Source organism: Hypanus sabinus, chromosome 7 (assembly GCF_030144855.1).
Source record: "Hypanus sabinus isolate sHypSab1 chromosome 7, sHypSab1.hap1, whole genome shotgun sequence".
NCBI classification, from domain to species: Eukaryota; Metazoa; Chordata; class Chondrichthyes; order Myliobatiformes; family Dasyatidae; genus Hypanus; species Hypanus sabinus.
This window is the reverse complement of record NC_082712.1, coordinates 165,180,786-165,199,300: the sequence shown is the minus strand read 5'-3', so window position 1 is coordinate 165,199,300 and position 18,515 is coordinate 165,180,786. Positions and strand designations below refer to the sequence as shown.

General features: G+C 42.9%; 1 protein-coding gene across 1 annotated transcript in view; it reads right to left on the bottom strand.

The window, feature by feature from the left end:
• The window catches only part of nadsyn1 (NAD synthetase 1), an 83,159-nt gene that overhangs the window by 17,079 nt on the left and 47,565 nt on the right, over positions 1 to 18,515 (bottom strand). The window contains exons 9-12 of the mRNA XM_059976044.1: positions 16,824 to 16,955; positions 16,384 to 16,461; positions 10,955 to 11,073; positions 6,357 to 6,405 (exon numbers count right to left, since the gene is read on the bottom strand). Of these exons, the coding sequence (XP_059832027.1) occupies positions 6,357 to 6,405; positions 10,955 to 11,073; positions 16,384 to 16,461; positions 16,824 to 16,955 (378 nt within the window). The remainder of the gene's footprint in view (positions 1 to 6,356; positions 6,406 to 10,954; positions 11,074 to 16,383; positions 16,462 to 16,823; positions 16,956 to 18,515) is intronic.

Here is an 18,515-nt window from a genome sequence, read left to right as displayed (position 1 = left end):
GCCGACATGTCAGAATGGGAATGGGAAGTCAAATTGAAATGGGTGGCCACCGGGAAACCTTATCTTTCATGGGGTCAGAGCAAAGGAGCTTGCCGAAACTGTTCATTAATGAAGAAGTGTATGGAGATGCAACCACAGTCAATGTGTCTGTGACAATCTAGAATCTTCCTCAGAAGCTGCCCCCCCACCACACTGCTTCTCATTTCTAGCACACACTGTTTTTATTTCATATTTCCATCATCTGCAGCTTTCAATGAGGAATTCTACACAAAGTGGCCACTTTATTTGATACACCTGCTCATTAATGCAATTATCTAATCAGCCGATCATGTGTCAACAATTCAATACATAAAAAAACATGTAGACATGGTCAAGAGATTCAGTTGTTGGTCTCCAGACCAAACATCAGCGTGGGGAAGAAATGTGACTTTCACTGTGGAATGATGGTCGGTGCCTGATGAGGTGGTTTGAGAATCTCAGAGACTGCTGATCTCCTGGGATTTTCACGCACAACAATCTCTAGAGTTACAGAGACTGGTGCAAAAGACAAAAAAATCATTCAGTGAGTGACAGTTCTCTGAGTGAGAACACCTTGTTAATGAGAGATGTCAGAGGAGAATGGCCAGATTGGTTCAAGCTGATAGGAAGGCGAATGCAACTCAGATAATCACTGGTTGAGATCAATATCAGTAAGGCCAAAGAGTTGATTGTGGAAATGGAAGTCGGGGATTCAACATTGGAAAGGATGAGTGGTTTCAAGTTCCTGGATGTCAACATCTCTCAGCTCAACATAAAGATGCAATTACAAAGAAGGCACAATAGTGGGTATATTTCATTAGGAGTTTGGGGAGACTAGGTTTGTCATCAAAGTCTCTCACAAATTTCTACAAATGTACTATGGAGAGCGTTCTAACTGGATGTATCACCGTCTGGTTTGGAGCAGCTTCTGCATAGAATTGGAAAAAGCTGCAGAAAGTTGTAACTCAGCCAGATCCGTCATGGATGCTTGCCTCTCCAGCATCCAGGACACCTCAAAAATGCGGCATCCATCATTAAGGACACCCATCATCTGGGACGTGCCCACTTCTCATTGCTACCAACAAGCTGGTGGTACAGGGGCCTGAAGACACACACTCAACAGATTCTTCCCCTCTGACCAGACCATGAACCCATGTACATTACCTCACTATATTTTGGGCTACTTATTGAATTTAATTTTATATATATTTCTTTCTGTAATTTATATTTTTAGTGTTATGCATTGCCATGTACTGCTGCAAAACAACAAATATGACGTTACATGCCAGTGATATTAAACCTGATTCTGAACTACACTTTACAACAGTGATGTGCAGAAGAATATGTCTGAACGCACATGTCAAACCTTGAAGTTACAGCAGAAGACCACAAACACACACTCAGTGGCCCCTTTATTAGGCATCTCCTGTACCTAATAAAGTGGCCACTGAGTGTAGAGGGGGTATTTTACAACAAAGATCCTCTCAGAGAAGCTTCATAAAGCATATGATGCGCATAAACTAACATTTGAAAATCTCAGGGTGCAATTAAACACACGCAACACAAGGAGGCGCTGTGGTATTAAATATTCACATCCAAACACCGCACCAAGGAATTAAATCACATCAGCTCACACACCCAGTCGTTCTATCCTGATGGAAAAAACAGGAACACACTCCCAATGGAGGATCAAGATTCAAATTTATTTATCACATCTAAAGTACTGTGCAAAAATCTTAGGCACATATATATAGTTAGGGTACCCAAGACTTTTGCATAGTTCTATATATTATATCTTTCCAGTTACCAAATAACTCTTAATACTGCTGAGCTAATACAAAGCTCAGTCACAGAGAACAGTACAGAAATAGGCCCTTCAGCCCATTTAGTCTATGCTGAAACCATTCAAATTGCCTACTCCCATCAACCTGCATTGAGACCATACCCCTACCATCAATGTACCTATCAAAACTTCTCTTAAACATTGAAATCAAACTTGCATGCACCACTTTTGCTGGCAGCTCACTCCACACTCTCACAACCCTCTAAGTGAAGAAGTTCCCCCTCATGTTCCACTTAAACTTTTCACCTTCCACCCTGAACCCATAACCTCTAGTTGGAGTCCCACCCTACCTCAGTGGAAAAAGCTCACTTGCATTTACCCTATCTGTACCCTCAGAATTTGGTATACCTCTATCAAATCTCCCCTCAATCTTCTACATTCTATGGAATAACATCTTAACCTATTCAATCTTTCCTTATAACTCAGACCCTCCAGTCAGATTCTTCCAAATGTTCTCTGTTCTCTGTCAACCTTGTTTACATCTTTCCTGTAGACAGGTGACCAAAACTGCACACAATATTCCAAATTAGGCCTCACCATCATCTTATGCAACTTCAACAAAATATCCCATCACCTGTACTCAATACTGATTTACGAAGGCCAATGCTTTCTTCACGACCCTATCTACCTGTGATGCCACTTTCAACAGATTATGGACCCGTAATTCCAGATCCGTTTTTGATACCACATTCCTCAGTGTCCTAGCATTAACAGTGTAAGACCTACCCAGACTGGTCCTACCAAAGTGCAAAACCTCGCACTTGTCTGTATTAAACTCCAGATTCAAGATTCAAATTTACTTAACACGTGTACAGTACTGTGCAAAAGTCTTAGGCACCCTAGCTACAGTATATAGATGTCCAAGACTTCTGGACAATACTGCATATCAAAACATACATTGGTGTATCATTTGCATATCAAGCAATCCACAACTATAATCAATGGAGTATGCCCAGAGGTTGGAAAGTGCTGATCCACTCCCGAAAACCTGTAACATATCAGCTAAAACCTAAACACTTTCACAGGTGCTCCGTAACAAGAGGCAACATGTTCAACTACACACTTTGTGAACGGTCAGAGTGGGAAAATACTGAACGTGGTACTGGAATTGTCATAACACGAGGAGATCTGCAGATGCTGGAAATTCAAGCAACACACTCAAGGTGCTGGTGGAACGCAGCAGGTCAGGCAGCATCGACAGCGCTTCTCCCTATAGATGCTGCCTGACCTGCTGCGTTCCACCAGCATTTTGTGTGTGTTGCTGGGCACAGCTCTGAACTCCACAGTCTCAATTCTTCAGGACAGGGCTATCAGTGGCTGTCACATTAGTGTGCTCTGTCTAAAAAATACGAAAATGTTTGCACATTAACAGGGCATGCAGGGAGTAAGAGCAAAAAAATTGCTTCTCACTATTCCCACAGTTAGCAAACATGTTAGGAGTATGTTTAAACTTGTGCATTTATTCTGCACCCACTAAAAAGAGCCTAATGTAAATTTATGCTCTCCATTTCTGAAGCTGTTTTATTTGCAAACAGATTTTTATGTTAAAAACTTCCTAGCTTATAGTAGAGAATAAATACATCCTGAACATCAGGAAACATAGAAAACCGACAGCACAATACAGGCCCTTCAGCCCACAATGCTGTGCTGAACATGTCCTTACTTTCGACATTACCAGGGTTACCCATAGCCCTCTATTCTTCTAAGCTCCATGTTCCTATCCAGGAGTCTCTTAAAAGACACTATCATATATGCCTCCACCATCACCGGCAGCCCTTTCCACGCACTCATCACTTGCTGCGTTTAAAAAAAAAACTTACCCCTGACATCTCCTCTGTACCTGCTTCCAAGCATCTTAAAACTGTGCCCTCTCGTGCTAGCCATTTCAGCCCCGGGAAAAAGCCTCTGACTATCCACACGATCAATGCCTCTCATTATCTTGTACATCTTGATCAGGTCACCTCTCATCCTCCGCCAAGTTCACTCAACCTCTCAACCTATTCTCATAAGGCATGCTCCCCAATCCAGGCCACATCTTTGTAAAGCTCCTCCGCACTTCATCTTCATCTTTTCCTTCCGATCATCCCTCGGGGTCAGGGAGGACGTGCATCTGCTCCAGTTCTGAGTGGAGGTAATGGGCGACACTAATGTGGGAAAAGGAATACTTCCACAAAAGGGGCAGGATATACATGAAGGACCAAATGGCCAGATTGTTTGGAAGTGTGGTCATCATCTCATGGTATTTTTGTGGGCCTGTGTGTGATCCAAACATGTGGAATTATCGGGAAGTTATCATGTTGCTCGATGGGGAAATTTGCTGTGCACAGAGGCATCACTGGCTCATATTACAACAGTAATCGGGCACGCATTGTGCCCCAGTGAGTGCCAGTAGCTCTCGGGAGGGTTTAATCGTAACTTCTGCTGCAGTCTATGCGGGGTCTGCACACTTTTCCTGTAACCATACAAGTATTCCCTGAATGCTCTGTTTCCTCCCAAACCCCAAAGGCACGTGGGCTAGTAGGTCAACTGGTTATTCCTTAAGTTCTTGGGTGAGGAATTAAGGTCAGACAAATGAGAGAGAATTGATCAGAATCAGGTTTAATATCACCCACATGTGTTGTGAAATTTGTTAATTATATATATTTATGTAAAGGGGGTTTCTTCTTTTTTCTTTGTTACTGTTGGAAAAGGGTTTCTTTGTTTTGTTAAAAGCAGGAATGTTTCTTTGTTGCGAGAGAGTGCTGGAAGCTTGTTTGTTAAAATTTACTGATAACGAGAATGGTATTCCTTTGTAAACCAAATAGGGATTAATGTTCTTTCTTCTGAGTCTGTAAACTTTTGTTGACGGGCTTTTGGGCAGATCGGCGTGAGGGGTTCAAGAGAGAGGATGCAATGCTGTGAGCTGGGTGAGGAACGGACCCCAAGCGGGGGTCCGAGGCCCGGAGGTACTCCGAGGAGGGGGGATGAAGCTAGAAGTGCTTGGTTGACCACTTCGGAGGGTCCTGAGCTGCGAGTCGAGGAGTTCGGAGGGGATCGGATGGTGGCCAGAAGACTTCAGTAATTGAGCTCCAACGGTTGTGCACGAAGTGGTTTGGACTTTGATAAGTTTGGCGCCTTTTCTTTATTTTTTTCTCTTATATACTATATCGTTATTAATCACTTATAGTAACCTTTATAAATTGTACTCAGTTAATCGCATATGGTGTACTGTCTGTTTATTTCAGGCGAGGCGGGGACATCACACAGCATCCACACCAGCTGATTACCCAGTTTGGCGGGGCCGAAGGCTGCTCCCCCTAGACGAGAATAAGCTGAGCGAGCCTGAGGCAACCCGGGGGTTACATTTAAAAAGTTAAATTTGTGCAAAAAGAACAAAAAAAAAGTGGTGAGGTAGTGTCCACAGGTTCAACGTCCATTCAGAAATCTGATGGCAGAGAAGAAGCTATTCCTGAATCGTTGAGTGTACGCCTTCAGGCTCCTGTATCTCTCTCCTGATGGTAGTAATGAGAAGAGGCTATGTCCAGGGTGATGGGCTGAGTGGCCTAAATTGATGGGCTCATTCCTCTCCTACGTCGTTTGCTCTTGTAATGGAGGGTGATAGGTTCTTGATTGGTCAGGGCATCAAAGGTTATAGGGAGAAGGCAGGGGAATGGGCCTGAGAGGGAGAATAAATCAGCCATGATGGAATGGTGCAGCAGACTCGACAGGCCGAATGGCCTAATTCTGCTCCTGTTTTATCAAAACAAGTAAATGAGTGATGGGATTAGAGTCAGCATAAATTTGATGGGCCAACATCCCCTATCAATACGAAAATATGAAAAATGATGGGAAACAAAATGATCAGTTGTCATTAAAGCTGACATGTAACTAAAATATTTAAGCTTCTTCAGGGAAGGCATCCCTGGAAGAGACTTTGCAGTGTAGTAGCCCAATCACAAACAAGAGAAAACCTGATGCTGAAAATCCAAACAAGTACAACACACTTGTTTAGATTTCCAGCATCTGCAAGCCTTGGAATACTTAAAAATCCAACTGGTAACCAAATTTTAAAATTGCCATGCAAGAGGATTAAATCTAATTTCCATGGTTTCATCTTTGGCAGTAATACCTCACACTCACTTCAGCCTAAACTCCTCTGAAACACACACACACTGAAATAACCTCTCAAAGTAACTCAAAGAGTTAACTCTCCCTCTCTCTCACACAAGGAAATGGCCAGTCAGCCATATCAATGACCACCAGCACAATGCAGTCACTCAAATGGGGGATGAGTGCCAAATCACGGCATAATCCAATTTATCATGTTTTTGTCACAGGAAGCTACAAGGAATCCCAAGTTGCCAGTCTTCAGTACATAATGTGACCCTTTTACAAAATCCCTCTTCAACTTACAGCGAGATTAAGCGAGTTGTTCAATGCCAAGTCTCCTGCCAATTTGGTTGAAAATGCCTCCATTCATACCTGATACCTCACCTTGGTTCTGACATTGACTTACCTGTGAGCTACGTCGGAGATAATCCCACAGCCAACAGGCAGGTCCAAGGCTAAAGAAAACAGGAATAAATGTCAAAGAACAATAAATCACGTGTTTCTTCTTCACAAATAAAAGAACAGATGAATCAGGGGTGGGCCATTTGTATCGTAAGCCCACTCTGCTATTCAACAAAATCCTTGCAGATGTTTTATATCACTGCCACTTTTCAATACTAACCCCATAATTACTGAATGATTATAGCGTGAATAAAGGTTATTTGGCTCATCATATGCCCATTGGCTCTATATGGGGACAATCAAGTTAGCTTCTCTCCTCTCAGCAATTCAAGTTCTTTCCTTACAGGTATTCATTAACTCCCTCATGAATGCTACCACTGAGCAGTGAATGTGCCTGCCTTCCCACACTGGCAAGGCATTCCACTTCCCAGGCACTGTAAAACGGAAAATCACTTTCCTCTGTCATCACACACACCGCAAATGCTGCATATTCAGAGTAGCACCTACAAAATGCTGTAGGAACTCAGCAGGTCAGGCAGTGTCTCAGGAGAGAAAGTCAATATTTTGGGCCAAGACCCTTCATTAGGACGTGGGCTACCAATCCAGCTGAGTTCCTCCAGCATTGTGCGTGTGTGTGTGTGTGTGTGTGTGTGTGTGTGTGTGTGTGTGTGTGTGTGTGTGTGTGTGTGTGTGTGTGTGTGTGTGTGTGTGTGTGTGTGTGTGTGTGTGTGTGTGTGTGTGTGTGTGTGTGTGTGTGTGTGTGTGTGTGTGTGTGTGTGTGTGTGCGCGTGCGCGTGCGCGTGCGTGTGCGTGTGCGTTTGTTTTTCAGGTTCGATTCTGAGTAAATAGTGATGCAAAAGATTCATTTAAGATCTCCCCATCTCTTTTGGCTCCAGGGATAGATTACCACTCCGATCTCCCAGAGGTTCAATTTTGTCCTTTGCTATCCTTTTGCTCTTAAAATATCTATAGAAGCCGTTGTGATTCTCCTTCACCTTGTCTGCTAGAGTAACCTCATGTCTTCTTTCAGCCCTCCTGATTTCCTTCCTCAGTGTTCTCTTGCATTTCTTACACTGCTTAAGTACCTCATTTGCCCCTTCCTGCCTCTACCTATTATGCAACTCCTCCTTTTTCCTAAACAGCGCCTCAATATCTCTCAAAAACCAAGGTTCTCTAAACCTGTTATCCTCCCATTTTTTTCCTGCCAGGAACGCAGAAACTTCGTACTCTCAAAATTTCTCTTCTGAAGGCATCCCACTTAGCAAGTACACCTTTTCCAGAAAACAACCTGTCCCAATCCACACTTGCCAGGTCCTTTGTGATATCATCAAAATTGGCCTTTCTTCAACTTAGAATCTCTACCAGAGGACCAGACCTATCCTTTTCCGTAATTACCTTGAAACTAATAAAATTATGATCACGAGATGCAAAGTTTTCCCCTTCACAAACTTCTGTCACCTGCTCTGTCTCATTCCCCAATAGGAGATCGAGTATCCCACTCTCTCTCATTGGGACTTCTATGTACAGATTGAGGAAACTTTCCTGAAGACATTTGACAAACTCTTTCCCATCCAGCCTTTTTACCATATGGAAATCCCAGTCAATACGTGTAAAGCTAAAATCACCTATTCTGACAACTCAAGCTGCAGTCGAGAGAGTGGCATCAGAGTTGGCTGAAGTCCCAGCTGAAGTCTGCTGGTCTTCTGCCAGTGTTCACTCAGCAGAAGACAAGCCATATCGTGTTCAATTGCAGACTGCTGCAACATTCATAGACTCCAGGTTGTGGGCTATTTTGTTTGTGTGACTGTACTCTACTGATATAAGCACTTGCTATCGTATGTGCTATATGTACCTTGAGCTGTGTGTGACTGTTGGTGCTATGTTTTGCACCTTGGGACCAGAATAACGCTATTTCATTTGACTGTATTCATGTATGGTTGAATGACAATTAAACTTGAACTTGAGTTTCTTACAATAGTCTGAGATCTCTCTACAAATTGGCTCCTCTAAATCCTTTCTTTCTCAATCTTTTTATTATTATTAATAATAATGTGGACAAAATACAAACGATATATTAATAAAAAAAATTACAAAACATACAAATTCCATTACAGATGAAAAAAGACATAAACAATAGTTACAGTATAAATGGGTTTACCAAGACATAAATCATACAGTATATGTATGAACATGGTAAGTCTAGATATTTCATAATATATGATATAAAAAAAACAGAAAAAAGAAAAAAAATATATAATGCAAAATTAACTAATCTACTAATCTAATGCCTAATAAAGAAGAAAAAAGAAACAAAAAAAAAGAAAAAAGAAACATTGGGAGAAAAAAAAGGGCTGTTTATAATATCTCACAAGAATAAATAATCATCAATACCATCACTTCCTGTCCTCTCAACATACATAAGCTAAAAGCTGTAAAGTCAAATGAACTTGGAACGGGGTCATATTACATCATATGAAAATGTTGAATAAATGGTCTCCATATCTTTTCAAATTTAATAGAAGTATCAAAAACACCACTTCTAATTTTTTCTAAATTTAAACATAACATAGTTTGAGAGAACCAATTAAATACAGTGGGAGGGTTAATTTCCTTCCAATTCAACAATATAGATCTTCTAGCCATCAGAGTTAGAAATGCAATCATTCGACGGGCAGAAGAAGATAAATGCAGTGGGTCCATCATTGGTAAACCAAAAATTGCGGTAATACGATGAGGTTGTAAATCAATATTCAAAACCGCAGAAATAATATCAAAAATATCTTTCCAATATTTTTCCAAAAGCGGACATGACCAAAACATATGTTAAAGACGAGATTTCCGATTGACATCCATCACAAATAGGATTTATAAACGAGTAAAAATGAGCTAATTTATCCTTAGATATATGGGCCCTATGTACGACCTTAAATTGTATTAATGAATGTTAGGCACATATCGATGATGTATTAACTAATTGAAGAATTCTATCCCAATTCTCACTAGGAATAGTAAGGTTAAGCTCTCTTTCCCAATCCTTTTTGGTCTTATAAAGGGGCTCTGAATGTATCTTCACAATTATAAAGTTTAAATCCTGTGGATTTCTCTCTCCCTCTAAACAACTCACACATCCAAGTGTCAATCTCCAATTCATAAACACAAGAGGTCACAGGAGTAAAGATGTCTCACAGCAATAATATTCTATTTATTTACTGATTGATTGAGTGAGATACAGTGTGGAATAGGCCCTTTCAGCCCTTCAAGGCACACCAAACAGCAACCCTCCAATTTAATCCCAGCCTAATCATGGGACAATTTACAATGACCAATTAACCTATCAACTGCTTCAGCCTTTGGACTGTGGGAGGGAACTGGAGCACCCGGAGGAAACCCACTTAATCAGGGGGTGAACATACAAACTCTTACGGGCAGCATTAGGAAATTAACCCGGATCGCCTGTACCGTAAATCGTCATTCTAACCACTACACTACCCTCCTGGTTGGGAGGCGATGTGTTCATCTGCAATTTTGACAACTTGCCAACGTTTGTGAATTTTTAACCCCTTGAGGTTTAGTAACGGCAGCAGTCAGAATAGAAATCCAAAACCTTTAATTATGCAAAAGAGTTTATTGAATAGTAGTTCTGCTTTGAAACTTTCAGCCTTTATAATTGGGAGTGTAAAAGGGGATGTGGTAAATGGCAAGACAGGTTTGAGAAGCTTCCTCCTTTTCCCATGAATTCTGGACATGTTCTACACATTACAATTCAAGAAAAGAACCAAATTCTCTCTCATTTCATACTTTGGTTGGGCCCTGTGTTTATATGAAGTCTGAGAAAGATTAGCTATTGCATGCTCCAGAGTCCAAGTTGTAGACATAATTTTTTTTAAAGTTATTGCCACTTTCACAAAACAGAAATTCCACATATCTTTATGGAATCAAAGAATCCAACAATCAGATTACTGTGCTTTCCGTATCTCAAAGATTCAGAGTACATCTACTGTTAAAGTATGCATTCAGTACACAACCCTGAGGATCGTCCTCCCGCACACAGCTGAAGAACAAATACAACTATTGTAACTATTCAAAGAAAAACATCAACCCCCCCCATGTGCAAAAAAAAATCACACAAATGGCAAAAAAAAACACAAAAGTGAAAACACAAGGAAATCTGCAGATGCTGGGAATTCAAACAACAATGTACACAAAATGCTGGTGGAACGCAGCAGGCCAGGCAGCATCTACAGAGAGAAGCGCTGTCGACGTTTCAGGCCGAGACCCTTCGTCAGGGCTTCAAAAGTCCAGGCATACTCAGTATCGTTCAGCCCAATCCAATCTAGCGGAGTGTCACCCACTATCTGCAAGCTGCAAGATCTCCACAGTGTCCCAACTGCCACCCTACCCCAATGCTTTTTCTCCGCAAACCGTAAGATGTAGGAGCAGAATTCAGCCAATCGAGTCTGCCTCGCCATTCCAGCATGGCCGATTTCTTACCCCTCTCAACCCACAGCTGTGACCATGAGTATTTCCTTTGAGGGAAATATTAGCTGTACAAGTTACCATAGTTCACTTCTGTAAAGTCAAAATTGGAAAGCTGAAATGCACCTGATTTCTTCCTCAGGAGTATGGTATCGGATCTGAATCGGCTGAACTGAGGGCAGGTAGACATCATCAGCCGAGGACAGTGTGAAGCTGACATTCACTCGAGGATATACTTCATTTGCCTGTTTGGAATACAATTCACAGGACTGGTTTAATTCTGAGATTCAGAAAAACGTGCAAGTGAAGATACAAGCAGGACAGCTGCCAGTAAAATGAGACAAAACTCCCACGAGAAGAGCCAGTGATGAGACAGATGGAATTTCTCATTTAACACGCTCAAGAATCAAGCACATTAATTTCAACAGAACTGTGTATCCAGTTGACAAAGAACTCTCACGGAGTCTGGGGTTCAACTTCAAAACGAACTTTCCCTTTATTACAAGCTGACATCAACAGGGGAGTCACCCGGCCTGGTCCAAATGCTCCCTGATCCAAAGTTTTCAGTATTTCTATATTACATTTCTCAAGCGACAGCAGCAAAAGGAGAAACTCAACAACCAAAAGACCCAACTTCTTACTCTTGTCCATGTTACAGCAGATTGTGTGGATCCCAGATCGGCTTCCGCAGCCACTTGAGGATCTATCAAGACAACCCTAAGAACATCGTAACTGACTCGAGTGATCGCACCAACTCTACTATATCTTACTCTAATTTACCCTCACTATCTTTACCCCACATGCACCGTGTATACACACAGTACAGTTCCCGGGTTCAATTCCCGCCGCTGTCTGTAAAGAGTCCGTCTGTTCTCTCCCGTGACTGGGGGCGGTTTCCTCTGGGTTCTCTGGTTTGCTTCTACAGTACAAAGACATAACAGCTGCTAGATTAATTGGTCATTGTGAATTGTCCAGTAACTGGGCTGGGGGGTTAAATCAGGAGTCAAGGGGTAGTGTGAATTGTCCTGTGATTAGGCTGGGGTTAAATCGGGGGTCAAGGGGCGGTGTGAATTGTCCTTTGATAAGGCTGGGGTTAAATCGGGGGTCAAGGGGTGGTGTGAATTGTCCTTTGATAAGGCTGGGGTTAAATCGGGGGCCGAGGGGCAGTGTAAATTGTCCTTTGATTAGGCTGGGGTTAAATCGGGGGTCAAGGGGTGGTGTGAATTGTCCTTTGATAAGGCTGGGGTTAAATCGGGGGCCGAGGGGCAGTGTAAATTGTCCTTTGATTAGGCTGGGGTTAAATCGGGGGTCAAGGGGTGGTGTGAATTGTCCTTTGATAAGGCTGGGGTTAAATCGGGGGCCGAGGGGCTGTGTGAATTGTCCTGTGATTAGGCTGGGGTTAAATCGGGGGCCGAGGGGCGGTGTGAATTGTCCTGTGATTAGGCTGGGGTTAAATCGGGGGCCGAGGGGCTGTGTGAATTGTCCTGTGATTAGGCTGGGGTTAAATCGGGGGCCGAGGGGCGGGGTGAATTGTCCTGTGATTAGGCTGGGGTTAAATCGGGGGCCGAGGGGCTGTGTGAATTGTCCTGTGATTAGGCTGGGGTTAAATCGGGGGCCGAGGGGCGGTGTGAATTGTCCTGTGATTAGGCTGGGGTTAAATCGGGGGCCGAGGGGCTGTGTGAATTGTCCTGTGATTAGGCTGGGGTTAAATCAAGGGCCGAGGGGCTGTGTGAATTGTCCTGTGATTAGGCTGGGGTTAAATCGGGGGCCGAGGGGCGATGTGAATTGTCCTGTGATTAGGCTGGGGTTAAATCGGGGGCCGAGGGGCTGTGTGAATTGTCCTGTGATTAGGCTGGGGTTAAATCGGGGGCCGAGGGGCTGTGTGAATTGTCCTGTGATAAGGCTGGGGTTAAATCGGGGGCCGAGGGGCTGTGTGAATTGTCCTGTGATTAGGCTGGGGTTAAATCGGGGGCCGAGGGGCGGTGTGAATTGTCCTGTGATTAGGCTGGGGTTAAATCGGGGGCCGAGGGGCGGTGTGAATTGTCCTGTGATTAGGCTGGGGTTAAATCGGGGGCCGAGGGGCGGTGTGAATTGTCCTGTGATTAGGCTGGGGTTAAATCGGGGGCCGAGGGGCTGTGTGAATTGTCCTGTGATTAGGCTGGGGTTAAATCGGGGGCCGAGGGGCGGTGTGAATTGTCCTGTGATTAGGCTGGGGTTAAATCGGGGGCTGAGGGGCTGTGTGAATTGTCCTGTGATTAGGCTGGGGTTAAATCGGGGGCCGAGGGGCGGTGTGAATTGTCCTGTGATTAGGCTGGGGTTAAATCGGGGGCCGAGGGGCTGTGTGAATTGTCCTGTGATTAGGCTGGGGTTAAATCGGGGGCCGAGGGGCTGTGTGAATTGTCCTGTGATTAGGCTGGGGTTAAATCGGGGGCCGAGGGGCTGTGTGAATTGTCCTGTGATTAGGCTGGGGTTAAATCAAGGGCCGAGGGGCGGTGTGAATTGTCCTGTGATTAGGCTGGGGTTAAATCGGTGGCCGAGGGGCTGTGTGAATTGTCCTGTGATTAGGCTGGGGTTAAATCGGGGGCCGAGGGGCTGTGTGAATTGTCCTGTGATAAGGCTGGGGTTAAATCGGGGGCCGAGGGGCTGTGTGAATTGTCCTGTGATTAGGCTGGGGTTAAATCGGGGGCCGAGGGGCGGTGTGAATTGTCCTGTGATTAGGCTGGGGTTAAATCGGGGGCCGAGGGGCGGTGTGAATTGTCCTGTGATTAGGCTGGGGTTAAATCGGGGGCCGAGGGGCGGTGTGAATTGTCCTGTGATTAGGCTGGGGTTAAATCGGGGGCCGAGGGGCTGTGTGAATTGTCCTGTGATTAGGCTGGGGTTAAATCGGGGGCCGAGGGGCTGTGTGAATTGTCCTGTGATTAGGCTGGGGTTAAATCGGGGGCCGAGGGGCTGTGTGAATTGTCCTGTGATTAGGCTGGGGTTAAATCGGGGGCCGAGGGGCTGTGTGGCTCAAAGGGCCAGAAGGGCCTCCTCCACACTGTATCTAAATATGTGAATAAACAAACCTATGTTCTACACAAGCCGTTTACAGTTCTGCCATTACCATACATGTATAATGGCACACTTCTGTCCTGGAGTCTTATGAAGTTGTTGCTAAGCCAGTCCTCCAGGCACGAGTTTACTAGAGTTCACCCATACCTAGTTTGTGACTTAGGACGGCTGAGCCTGTTACAGACTTTCACTACCTGGAACCAACCCAGTAGGAGTCACCTTTATCACACATACACAGCCCTCGCCCCATCTCCCTCTCTCTCTCTGCTGTGCTACAGAGCCAAGAATTACTACTCACTTCTATCAATTTACTATTTCCTGTTTCCTACTATGAGCTGCCAAACAAATCCAATCTGTTTTATATAGTTATCTTGATCCAACATCGCCTACCGTGGAGTCCTGTTAATGTTGATTATAGAGAACAGCACTGAATTCCATCCTTTGCTGCTTAAGGTGAATTCACAATTCAGACAGATATTCATCCAAGGCCATTTCTGGAATTCAGTTCCATTATCCAATGAAATACAATATCAGAAATGAATCTTAGAATTCATACAAACACCTCTTTACACTTTCAGTTCAATATCTACCTTGTTTCACTCTTCACAAAAAAAATGTTTAGCGAGTCAAATGGTAACGAGAGGAGATAATCATAATAAGTAATGGGCATAAATGGAGAACTGGTTAACGGTCAGGAAGGACAGAGATCATACTCGGGCACGAGGAACACTGATAAGGAGAACTGAGGGTGACCATTCTCATTCAAACTATTGCTAATTCAGCATCTTTAAGAGATCAGATCAGTTTGCCTTGGTGATAAAGGCTGATAGTGGAATCAGGGTAAGAAGAGAAGGAGGGTGGGAGGATAAGAGGGGGTCGAGGGGGAGATGTGGAGGAGGCAAGGGGAAGGATACAGGAACAGACCCTTCAACCCACTGAGTCGGCCCTTACCCATCTGTTTTTGCTAATCTTATGTTAATCCCATGATTTATACCCTCATATTCTCATTGATTTCCTGCATAACCTACCACCCACCTGTACATTTCGTGCAACTTTCAATGGCAAATTAACCTAGCAAACTGCAGAGCTTCGACATGTGGAAGAAAACTGGGGCAGCCGGACAAATTCCATGTGGTCACATGGAAAACGAGCAAACTCAACATACAGAGAAGATTGGACCCAGGTCTCTCCCATGAGACAGTAGCTCTATTAACCCATCAATATCTCTTGTAAACTTCTGTACTCTCCTCTCAGCTGATCTTTACATCATCTTTTGTGACATTTACAAATTTGGCTTCTTCTTTAGTTCGTACCTCCAAGTCACTAATGTTGTAATCATTTGTGATTCCAGCACTTAGCCACATGGTCACCAGCTGCTGAATGGAAAATGATTTCCTGGTCCCTACTCGATGCTTCCTGCCAGTTAGTTAGTCCTCTATTTTTGCCAATTATTTATTATTATATTACTTGCTAATCTGCCTTTGTATTTATTTTCTCTCTTTACCATTACTTCATTTTCCTTTGCTCAATTCTGAATTCACCGGCCTTTAACTAACCTTTGCTTTCTTTTCATATTAAAAGCTGGTCTTCTAAGTCACAAAAAAAATTCTGAGTTCAATTTCCAAGACCATGAGGTTCATGAGAATTTGTGAGGCACCTTGTCAAGTGCTTCTGGAAGTCCAAATATAATTAATTCCATCATGTCCATATTTGTTGAGTCCTTAAAAGAACTCCAATAAATTTGTCTGAAATGGTTTTCCTCTAATGAGGTTAACGACTTCACTTGATTATGACTTTGTAAGTGTTCTTACATTTTTTCTACATCAAATCTTACCTAATTGGTCTATAGTTGCCAGCTTTTTGTCTCCTTCCCTTTTTAAATAGGCATATTGCATTGGCACCTTTCCTATTTCTCTTGTATTTGTCCAGAATCTAAGGATGTTTGTAAGATTGTAATTAATTCATCCACAAAATAATCACTTTGCTTAGGCTCCGAGGACACAAGCTGTCCAGGCCAGGGAATTTATCATCCTTCAGCCCCATGATCTTGTCCAATTGTATTTCTGAAGTGATACTTGTGCAATTTAATTCCTCCCCAGAGTTATTCAATAATAATGGGATTTTCATGCTATCTTCTACTGCAAAGACTGGAAAATATCTGTTTGACTCCTCCACGATTTTCTTGTGCCCTGTAGCTCTTTCCCCAGCCTCATTCTCTCAGAGGCATTTCAGGGTCTTCTTTCATTTAATGGATTCTACTGGGTTTCTTTGTTTTGTGGCTGCCTGTAAGGAGACAAATTTTAAGGATAGATAATAAACATACTGTGAACTTTTGCTGTGTACAGGCTCTTGTAGCAGCCAAAATGACCTCAGCATTTTATTCAATCCAAACGTAGCCACAGTCATTGACCCTAATGTGTATTGGGACATCCTGAGACAAGCGAGCCTGCTAAAAGGAAACAGTTTTAAAACAATTCAACACAGAGGTAAACTCATTTACAAACCATTTTTAATTTTTGGCTGCTCTTGTCTACGCGATAGGTTCTTACATCTTCCAAGTCCTGAGTGGTTGTTAGAATTTCCTAAAGAAAGAAGAAGAAAAAATTCTGGAGAAAGGTCCATAAGCAACAGGAGCAGAACTGGGTCATTTGACCCATTGAGCCATGGCTGATTTATTTTCCCTCTTAATCCCATTCTCCTGCTTTCTCCCCGTAACCTTTTCCTTCCTAATAATCAAGAATCTATCAACCTCATTACCCAATGACTTAGCCCCTACAGCCACTCTGCAGATTCACCACCCTGTGGCCAAAGAAATTCCTCCTCATTGAGATGGATGGATTCCAACTGATGTCCAATTCTGAAGAAACTAACTTTGTACTTTTTGAATATTCAGAGGTGGTGCTAAGAGTCAGCCCCAGGCGTCTTTTCATTATTCATAGCTTACCACATCATCCAATGAAAACTGTGTTCCTTGAGCCACAATATGCCCATTTACACCAATCATAGCACAGCCATCGTAATACAGGCGATCACCGTCACAGCCTTTCTGGTTAGCCAGGAGGTATATTCCTCCATTCTGAAGGGATGGAAGAGGAAAATTAGTCAGAACATGGCCTCCTCTGCTGTCGCTATGAGGCCACTCTCAGATTGGAGAAGCAACACTTCGCGTTCCACCTGGGTAGCATGAACATCGATTTCTCCAACTTCCGGTCATTTCTCTCCCCTCCCCCTTCTCCTTTTCCATTCCCATTCTGTCTCTCTCCCCCCCCACCCCCCCACCCTTTTCTCTCTTCCTCACCTGCCTATCACCTCCCTCTGGTGCTGTTCCTTCCACCTTTTCTACAATGGTCCACTCTCCTATCAGATTCTTCTTCATTCCTTTACCTTTTCCACCAACCACCTCCCAGCTTCTCACCTCATCCTCCCTCTCCCACCCATTTACCTTCCCCCTCACCCGGCTTCACCTGGTAGCTTGCACTCCTTCCCCTCACCCCCATCTTCTTATTCTGACTTCTTCCATCTTTCTTTTCCAATCTTTTTATTAATATCAAAATAGTAGATATAGTATTGCTACACAATTATTGCGATTACATTGCTAATGATTAACATATATAAACTATATATTCAGTTAATACAAAGGTAATAAATCTCCCAAAATTGCTCAAGTACAAATGTAGAATATATAAAGAGAAAGGATTAACATATCCAAAAAGAAAAAAAATACCTCCCAAAAAAAACTGATCTAAATAATACTAACCAAAAAGAAAAAAAAACATGGGCAGTTTGTAACATCAAAAAAAAAGAAAGGACCATGAGTGTCATCAACTCCGAACCTCCCTGCATATATCAACACAAGAGAACAGGTTTGGAAAAAGGTCAGATCACATCATATGAAAGTGTTGAATAAAAGGCCTCCAAGTCTTTTCAAATTTAATGGATGGATCGTATATAACACTTCTGATTTTTTGCTAAGTTTAAACATGACATAGGTTGAGAGAACCAATTAAATGTGGTGGGAGGATTAATCTCTTTCCAATTCAGCAAAGTAGATCTTTTTGCCATTAATGTAAGAAATGCAATCATCTGATGCACTGAAGAGGCCAAGTGATGTGGTTCTATCATTGGTTAAACCAAAAATTGCAGTAATAGGATGAAGTTGTAAATCAATATTCAAAACAGTTGAAATAATGTCAAAGATATCTTCCCAATATTTTTTCAAAGAGGAACATGACCAATACATATGGGTTAAAGAGGCTGTCTCAGAGTGACATCTATCACACACTGGACTTGTATGAGAATAATAGCAAGCTAATTTATCCTTAGACATATGGGCCCTGTGCACTACTTTGAACTGTATCAATGAATGCTTAGCACATATAGAGGATGTGTTAACTAATTGAAGAATTTTTTTCCCATTTTTCGATAGGTAAAGTAAGCTTAAGTTCCCTTTTCCAATCATTTTTAGTCCTTTCCAGTCCTATCGAATGGTTTCAGCCCGAAATGTCAACTCGTTATTCCTCTCCATAGATGCTGCCTGACCTGCAGAGCTCCTTCACCATTTTATGTGTGTTGCTCAAGCTATAAACTCATCTCCTCTGATATTAAGCCACACACCAGATCATGACTCCTGTGACAT